The sequence below is a fragment of the Diplotaxodon limnothrissa genome, linkage group LG12 (assembly GCF_057381915.1).
Source record: "Diplotaxodon limnothrissa isolate DT_005_m linkage group LG12, D_limnothrissa_male_GT1.1, whole genome shotgun sequence".
In the NCBI taxonomy this organism is placed as follows: Eukaryota; Metazoa; Chordata; class Actinopteri; order Cichliformes; family Cichlidae; genus Diplotaxodon; species Diplotaxodon limnothrissa.
Window position 1 is genome coordinate 861,143 of NC_140607.1, and position 8,910 is coordinate 870,052.

Consider the following 8,910-nt stretch of genomic DNA (forward strand, 5'->3'; position numbering starts at 1 on the left):
TAGATTATGTGTACAAAACAGAAGTATAGTAACAATGTGGACTCCTGCTCATGTAGTTATTTTGAGTAATGAAAGAACAGATAGGTTGGCTAAGGAAACTATTAAAAAAGTAGATATTGATATGCAGATGTGTAAATCTACAGAAAATGGCGTGGGATAATGAAGTAAAAGGGAGACATTGGTAGAGACAACAAAGTACAGTTAAAGCAGAAACAGAGGAATGAGTAGGAGGGAGGCGATGATGATAAAGAGAACAAGAACAGGTGGTTGTTTTCTGAATGGGACCCTTTGGGATGGAGAAACATCTCACTGGTTTATGTAATTGGTGTAATGCCATGGAAACGACTGAACATGTGTTACCAGCTGCACGAAGTATGTCAAACAAAGCAGATGGTGAGGGCAGAAATGCGCCGTACATGTTTGAAAGTGTGGCTGATCAGTTAAGTCATGATGAAGGGAAAGATGTTTCGTTTTTCAGAAATACCGGATTCATCAAGAGGATTTAGGAGACGATGTCGCAGTAAAGCCCGGGAGATGGCAGTAGTGCAACTTTGCTGGATGCAGGCTGCCGTTAAAACGAAAGAAGAAGAAGAAGAAGCTTTCCCATCCTGCACTGCTGCTCCTCGACGTTATCCAACACACCAAGCCGAATGTAGAAGGTGAGCTTCAGCGGACAATCTGATCGCGATATCAGACAGATACGGTGACAGGCGCCCTTCAGCATGAGTGGCATGCGGACCATGCTGACCTCTGCGATCATGGTCGGGGCGCTGGGGGTCGGCTATGGGATGTGGTCTGTGATATCTCCCGGAGAGGAGAGGCGGAGAGAGATGATCAAGGTGATTCACAAGTTTCATTGCGCTTAGGTCGCTTTTTCACACATGTCGATGTTAACATGTAGTCTTTCCAAACTTTATCAAAGACAGAGAAACTGTAGGTCATAAATAACAATGATGTGTCTGGTTAAAATAAAAACATTTTATTTACCGTCAGCATCATTAAAGTGAACGATTGCAGTCACGTGTATTTCTGGAAGATTGTAATACTGACGTAGCGGGACCAGATCTTTAACTTCCTTGTTGTGTAGTAGGTAAGCGAACTGTATGTGACCGCCGTCATCTGTGAACCACCGCCGCCCCGTATCAGCCGCTTACATGTTCTTGCGCTCCTACACTGAGTTTTACGGTCGTATTTCCTCTTCTCCTTCTGCTGATTACACACCTGCAGTCATTGGTACTCAGTGCAGATGTAGTGCAGGTGTCCCAGAAGAGCAATCCACGGGAAATGTTGTGTGTCAAGGGTCCAGGATCTGAATTTCCTCATACTGACAGCTCACTTTACCTCGGTTTTATACGCCTGGGGAAAAAACGCTGGACCTTTCCCCTGCTGTTTCCTCACCTGTGTAGATTCCCTCACATTTATTTCAGCGCTCTCCTGCCAGGAATTTAAATCCATTTGTGAGATCTTAGATTTGCACTGTAATTATAATTCTTTATACTGAGGTGATGATTGTTAGTCTCTCACTGATAAATTCAACCCCCCCCCCCCCCCCCCCCCAAACAAAAACAACAACAACAACAAAAAAACAGTGAGAAAGTAGCCTGACATGCACAGGACAGTATACTGAACTAGCCAATCCCAGTACTCGCAAGGTGCAGTTACATTTCAGGAGGTGCACATCAGGTTACACTGTATGCTTTAAAGGGGTTTCTGGTTATGATGTTGAATCAGGCATAACTGTGCTCCTGTGCATTTCTGGCTACTTTCTCAGCAGAGTTTTCAAATGTATCTATGAGAGAAAAATGATAATATAAGGAGTAATAATCAAAGCATCAATACAAGGAGTCAGAGAAAAATCTTGGAATATCAAATCCTCCTGCTCTGTTTACAAGGTGAGGTTTGTTATACAAATCGAATTTACCTGAGACATGAATGTATTTAAATGGAGTAATTTGTGACAGGTGTTTCCTCCTGCCCATCAGAATCTGCCCGAGTCAAACCCGTTGAGAATGGAAGAGACGAGGCAGAGGAACGCTCTGGTGATGCAAGCTCTAAAGGATGCTGCTGAAACCAGCGAGAATCTTGCGAGAGGACTGGGACCTTCAAAGTAGACGGACTGTGTGGTTCTGAGACCTGCTTGCAAAGCCTTTACCCTGCATACATGCAGGCTGCAACCTGTGCAGATAAAGACAGACAATCCTTTGTGGTACAGAGGAGCCGTTGTGTGATACTCTGTTGTCATTGCACATGAAAACAATTGAGGTAAATGTTAAAATTGTTTATTAAACTCTCCAAACAACGTCCAACTCATCTGTCTTATTCAAGCTTTATGATTGCTGTGATAAGCAGGTACACGTTGACATGTGTGGTTAGCACTGCCACCTCACAGTGATCAGTCCAGCCCTGGGCCTTTCTGTGTGGGGTTTGCATGTCTTCCCTTCCACGGGTCAGCTGAATGTGGATGGTTGCCCATGACAGCTCAGATACACACCCACAGAAAGAAACCTGCAGTATGTGATTCCTCTGTGCCACAGAGCTGCATTAATGAAAGACAGCAGTGAACCTTACTGCAGAGGGTGACACGGGACAGCGTGACCTCAGGACTCAGCCCCTAAATTCTCCAGATTATTTATTAAATTTGTGTTGTTTTGTTTTTTAATGACAAGATTAATGTGAAACTTTGTGTATCCTTTTTAAAAATTCCATTCATGATCACCTTTAGGGGGGGCAGAAAGGGTGCTGGTCCAAACAGTCTTTGTTCAATTTAAACTAACAGCCAAATAAAAGAAATGGATCATCAGTGGAGCAATATATCTTAAAACAAACTGTTATCTGTGTCAGCCAAACATCCTGATGAACAGTTTGTTTTAAGGTCATGTTTAAAGTCCGGTTTCTTTACCAAAACCAAGAAGCTGAAACTGGAAATAGGTCGCATGTGCACTGAAGTCCCTGTGAAGGTGCTGCTTTTGTGCTTTTCGTGGGTTAAAATACACGACGGGCGCCTTTTGTACAGCAGGCGGCGCTGTGCGCTCACCCTACAGGAGTTTGCAGTGAGGACCCCGAGTGAAGAAGAGGACGATGCGCGCCCTCGAAAACATTCTCGCGTTGGAAAAATCGGTTAGCTTTCCGCTTCCTGTCAAGAGATCCAGGCGCTCCGTCAGATAATGTAAGCATGAGCCGTTAGAATAGAAAATGTTGAAAACGCGTGTTTGTCGACTGTTGTTTGTACAGAGGAGCCGTTTGGTGCGATATAGACACTGCTGCACGACGCAGCTGAAGCATGCGACACAGCGCGTGAGCCTGCTCGGCTAACTGCAGCCACGCGCTTCAGATAACGTTTAGCTTGTTAGCTAGCGGGTCCGGCTGCTCGGCCGTAGGCCAGTTTCATAAGCAGGCTGGATTCTGATCTAGATTTTCCGGAGTGTCTGAAGGCAAACGCAAAAATGTGCGTCGATGCCGTTTGTGGCTCTACAAGCGCCGCTGTAACCTTTCATGTTACTCTGCAGGTTACGTGCGAAGGCCAAATGAAGCCGCAGTATAAGAACTGGACCCAGATATTCGTCACAGTGAGAGGGCACCGTCCTCTGGTTCTTATTACGGTCTTTAAAATATATCCTGGCTGCTGTTTTCAGTGCATGCTTCGGTTGCATTCAAGGGCCACAGAAAGCATTTACACTAGCCTCGGGTTGAAATTTGGACAACAGCAGTACACATGCGTGTGTCCCTGTAACACATCGGCGTTTGGCTTCATGCTTTTTGAGAACACACCAGCAGAGGCTTTTGTTCAGACTCGGAGATGGCAGCCTTGTGTTAGCCTTGTAAGCTTCAGCCCTACAGTAAGGAGCAGGCACTGGCAGCTTAAAGGTTTCACATGTAGTTGTGCAGTGCAAGTCTTCTGCTCTCCACGTTGTGTTGTGATCAAAGGGTGAAAACAACATTCTCAGCTGAAATCTGCATGATTTGTATTTTTGTGACCGCACACATGCTACGCTGCACTTTACGCATGAAGTATATTAGGAATGACTGTTCATCTGTGGCAGCTTCCACACCCACAGTATAAACAACAACTTATTGCAACTGCAGGGGAAAAAACGTATTTAAAATATGTAAAACATAGATCCTGTTCTTTGTTTTTTACAAAGAACAATTTAAATTGAAGATTGGATTTTTAGATTGGTTTTCCTTTCCCACAGGATGTTAGACTTTGTTTCCAAAGAACATTGTAGTGTGCTAAAGAGCCTCCTCTTATGGCTAAACTACTGTGGTGCGTGCCCAGGTATATTGAAGCCTGGCACGTTTTCATTGATTCTGGGTCACATGTGTCCTTCATTTCCATACTGGCTGTAAAGGCGAGGCAGAGCTTGTTTTAACGTTTTCAGTGTGCTCACTAGGGCTGTGCGATATGACCAAAATCTCATATCCTGATACAAGACATCTATTGTCCCGATAACGATATAAATCACAAAAATTTAACATTTTCTGTAAATTCTGTGAATCTCAGGCAGCTCGACTTGTGTGAAGTGTTTCCAGCTGGGCGTCGTGTAGCTGGAGTCGAGTGTTTTAACCGATGCATGAAACTACACATTTTTAGACATAAGTTGTAACGGCGCCGTTTCTTTGTGCGTATTTATTACACGGCGTGCTGCGGGGAAAAGCCTGTTCTAACGTTTGAGTCTAAGGTTTATTTTTTAGCACCTGGCGTCTTTTTTTGCTTCTCATCCGTAAATAATCTGCTCTTTCACGTGATTCAGTTTATTTTGAAAAGTCTCAACAGGATCTCGAGCTTTATTGTGAAAGGTTTATGTGGAACATAAACATGCGGACAGGCCATGGTGTTACTGTCGTTGTTGCTAACGACAACGCATAAAAACAGGTGCTTGTCCGTCCGTAGTGTGGTTATATTAAATATAAGACAAAGAGAGAACTTTAAGAAATTAATAATAACTACAGTGACCATCAGAACCATGAAAAAAATATTACTGTAAACAGTTTATTTTGCGACACCACGAAACAAATGATAGCGTAAAATGAAACGATAGATGTTTTTATATCGTCATCTGATATATATCGTTATATCGAACAGCACTAGTGCTCACTGTGTGAGTTATTGTTATAGTTTAAGATCACTTTAAAACACGTTCCATGTTGCCTCAGGGTGTTAAGTTAAATATTAATACTGGATATTTTAAATCCCTGTTTCAGAAGAATGCCCAAATCAAAGGAAGTGCTGTCCTCCACATCTGGAAGTGACTCCGACAGTGAAGTGGAGACAAAGGTTTGTACTGTAACTCTGATTGTTGTGTCTTATGTCTTGAAATTAGCAGTCACATACATTAGTAAATGTATGTGACTTTTACTGTCGTCAAAGGCACAAAGCACATGTGGTTAAATGAATACAAAAGATTAGATTGGTAAACTTCTCGACCTTTATGACAAAAAGGTAAAAATCTTGATGCTTAAGTGACAACCTCAGCTAGGAATGGGTAAACCCAGGGCTGTCACACCTGCGATGAAAAGCAGCTGTCTGTGCAATAAAGTGTTTTACGTACATAGCACTCATGCAACACCTTTGCAAGCCGCTTTGTTTTTCTGCTAAGACATGGTAGCTTGTAATTAGCCTTCAATTCTACGGCAACTCCCGCAGTTCCTTTGCGTTTGCTGCCAGTCCCCTGGCAGCATGTATGTGCAGGCGGATTGGAGCAAGTCAGTACTACGGAGAAGCAGCAAATCTGAGTGAATCAGACCATCGTTATGTCATGGGAAGCAAGATATTTAAGACAGATAATGAAAACGTCTTGAACTCCAACGCCCCCGTTACCAGCGGTTTCATGGACCGCAACGCCAGGTCTGTTACGTAAACGTGCACGTGTGGTTTCCACAGAAACGCTGGGATCTCTGCTAAAAGCTCATACAAACATTTCTGCAACCACCAAACGGCTAAAACAAACAAATAAAAGAGCATGTAAACAAATGGGAAGCAAAGTTACTGCTCCAGAGAATTTAAGGTGGCAGAGACTGATTTCACTGTGCAAAAACATTATGTATGTGTGCAGGTAACTCTTCAAAAACAATGAAAGCACAAACTGTTTTAGGCATGTAAATAAAGTTAAATCATTTCTGTGTTCAATACCTAAGAAATTCCAACTCTCACAGAGTCTAAGATGTGCCAAATTGTAGAACGTCTGGTCATCACTTAAAAACCTAAAACCTCTGTAACTTTGACCTGTTTCACCTCTGCAGCATAGATAACGTCCATATGTTGGTTCATGATTTTCTGCAGTGTATTGTCTTTGTTAGGCATTTTTAGGCAAATAAAAAAATCTTATCTTTCTGTTCCATCCTCAGTGACTTTTACACTGCAGCACCTGCTGTAATGTTCATGTCTGATGAACTCTCACAACTGTTTACTTTGTTTAATACCAAGATCGTTTACACAGAGTTTGTAATTGTACAGAAACACTCGATTCATTTTGGAGCAGGAGCCCCAGAAATGACTCTCAGGGTTTAACAGGTAAAAAAAACAAACACCACATTTCATGCCCGTGCTACAGCGTTTTGGTCTGTGCTATAAAACTAACAACCTTTGTAGCATCAGTGCTATAAGCTAACAAACACACAGCCCTGGGTGGACCTGTTCATGAGTGCTCACACTTTAGTCTGTGCGGCATCACCTCGTTTGAAACCTTCCCAGTGAAATCATCACATTGGCTGACTGGTTTTCCTGTCCTTTTCTGGACCATAAATCAAATGTGCCTTTCAGTAATAGAGCTGCTAAGTTGTGATAAGTTGCTCAAAGTATTTGTTTTGAAGGCAAAGAGAAAGAAGCCAAGTGCCCCGGAGAAACCAGCCAAGAAAGCAAAGAGTGGAGAGAGCTCCAAGCCCGGGGGCTCGTCCAAGGGCAGCAGTAACGGTGATGACAACATGTTCCAGGTGGGTGCCACGTGTACTAGCTTTGTATTTTTGAGGTTGAAAAAATATATTTTATTATTATTATTGTCTTTATTATTTTTATTCCCCCTTTTATTATTGACTTCTTTTAGATGTAAGCCCCAAATATGAGCATCTTATGTATATGTTTCTAAACCTTGGGAAAATTAACTTTGAATAGTAAAAATAATTTTAGGATATTTTGGATAAACAAACCCAGGAAGATGAAAACATGACAGTCACTTTACTTCTTGCAGATTGGAAAGATGAGGTATGTCAGTGTCAGAGACTTCAAGGGTAAAGTCCTCATCGACATCAGAGAGTACTGGATGAACCAAGATGGAGAGATGAAACCGGGGAAAAAAGGTAGTTACCAGAGTGAAGCAGCGGTGTTTTCATGATTAGGGTCAGTGGTAAAGATGAAGGACACGCTTATCTGAAGAAGTACGCTACGACTGGCTTATTGATGTTTTTACTGTCTTTTGCTTTAAACGCGGTTTTCATTTTCTTTAGGTATCTCCTTGAATCCCGAACAGTGGAACCAACTGAAGGACCAAATCTCGGAAATTGATGATGCCATTAAGAGAATATAAGCATTCCTTCCAGTGTTGAATCTGTTGAACTAACTGAATATGTTGGCTTTTGTAAAAAGAAGAAAAAAGCCTGGGATTGTTTTCTAACGGGTTTGTTTAATTTGTAGTTTATATATATGTAGTTGTCTGCATATTCTGGGTTTGTGTGTGTGAAACCTGTTTTTCAGCTATGGTAGTAACGGTGTGGGCGGAGAGTATGTGGTTATGGGTAGGGTACACCAATACAGTCATGTTTTTGTATTGTAGAATAAAAACAAAGACTAGCTTAATGTTTCAGTCAATGTGTAAGATCGTGTTCAGAACTGATCACGTGGATCGAACTCTTCATGTGTTTCTTTTTCATGTGCAGCTGGTAGGTCTCATCTCTGAAACCCAGCCTGGCTTGTTGTGTTTCACAGTGCTGTGCAAAAGTCTTGAGCCAAGTCTCAGTCCTGTTTCACACTTTGTTGTAATTGTTTAAATTGGTCTTGAGTTCTGCAGGCTTTCTGAGGGTGCCATCTTTTTCTTTGGACACTTACTGCATTTTCACTTCAGTCCTTGTATCTGTCCATTTTCAGAAGATCTTGTTTATGTTAAGCAGCGTAACACCGACCTATAAAAACCACCAACCTTGAGATCGACCACTGTTGTGTCTACACGTAACAACTCAGCAAAGAACCAGTTTGAGATGGTATCTTTAGGTTACTAACAGGCATTCACAAAAACACATCTGTACCATTACTTTAGCTGAATCAGTGAAAAATGCCATACTGGTTTGAGTGGTATGAAATAGTGTTTTTGCACCAACAAGGCGATGATCGGAAAACTTGCCATATTATAAAAGACGAAGTGGTAGGTTTAAAAACTGTCAGCAGATAAATCAGTATTTGAAAGTCACGTCTTTAAGAAACTGAAAGATGTCCAGCAGGGAACTGAAGAAACTTCTCAGATGAGAGGGGAAACTCTTCAAAAGAAGTCCAGACACTTTTCTTTCCAAGCTCCTGGTTGACTGAGAAGCTTCACAGGCAGAAGGCTCCTGACATTAAACTGAAGCCTCATCAAGGGTGCAAGGCTGGCTGCTGAGGAAGGGACACCGATGGAAAGGGTGAGGTATGGGTTGTCTGGAGTTATGAATCCAGGTTTGACATGTTGGTTTGTACAGAAGAGGTGAGGAAGGAGGTTCAACTGTCTACAACCATCTGTAAAACAAAAACAGGCTGCATTTCAGTCTGCTGTTGGAGATGTGATCATTAATGAAATAATGAATGTAGAAGTATCATCAGATTAACTGCCAATGCAATGATGCTTGATTGGCAACGGCTTCATTTTTCAGCAGTGATGTCAAACACATGCCAACACAGTGAAACTAAGCTAAGGAAGAGCAGTGTCACTGATTGGTCCGCTCCACAGC

At 42.3% G+C, this 8,910-nt stretch overlaps 2 protein-coding genes across 3 annotated transcripts; both read left to right on the forward strand.

Annotated features, from left to right (window-relative positions):
* The first annotated feature begins 622 nt into the window (after positions 1 to 622).
* On the forward strand, positions 623 to 2,298 carry uqcc3 (ubiquinol-cytochrome c reductase complex assembly factor 3). The gene is made up of 2 exons (XM_085367747.1): positions 623 to 839; positions 1,983 to 2,298. Exons 1-2 carry the CDS (start codon positions 723 to 725, stop codon positions 2,109 to 2,111), a joined length of 246 nt encoding a protein of 81 aa, XP_085223873.1. The 5' UTR covers positions 623 to 722; the 3' UTR covers positions 2,112 to 2,298.
* A 771-nt stretch (positions 2,299 to 3,069) lies between these two features.
* On the forward strand, positions 3,070 to 8,673 carry sub1b (SUB1 regulator of transcription b). Of its 2 annotated transcripts, none has more exons than XM_085367748.1 (5): positions 3,070 to 3,166; positions 5,203 to 5,275; positions 6,811 to 6,930; positions 7,185 to 7,293; positions 7,441 to 8,673. In XM_085367748.1, exons 2-5 carry the CDS (start codon positions 5,207 to 5,209, stop codon positions 7,518 to 7,520), a joined length of 378 nt encoding a protein of 125 aa, XP_085223874.1. In that variant the 5' UTR covers positions 3,070 to 3,166; positions 5,203 to 5,206; the 3' UTR covers positions 7,521 to 8,673. The 2 variants fall into 2 exon arrangements, with proteins under 2 accessions (XP_085223874.1, XP_085223875.1); XM_085367749.1 differs by having other exon boundaries at positions 5,206 to 5,275.
* The last annotated feature ends 237 nt before the right edge of the window (positions 8,674 to 8,910 follow it).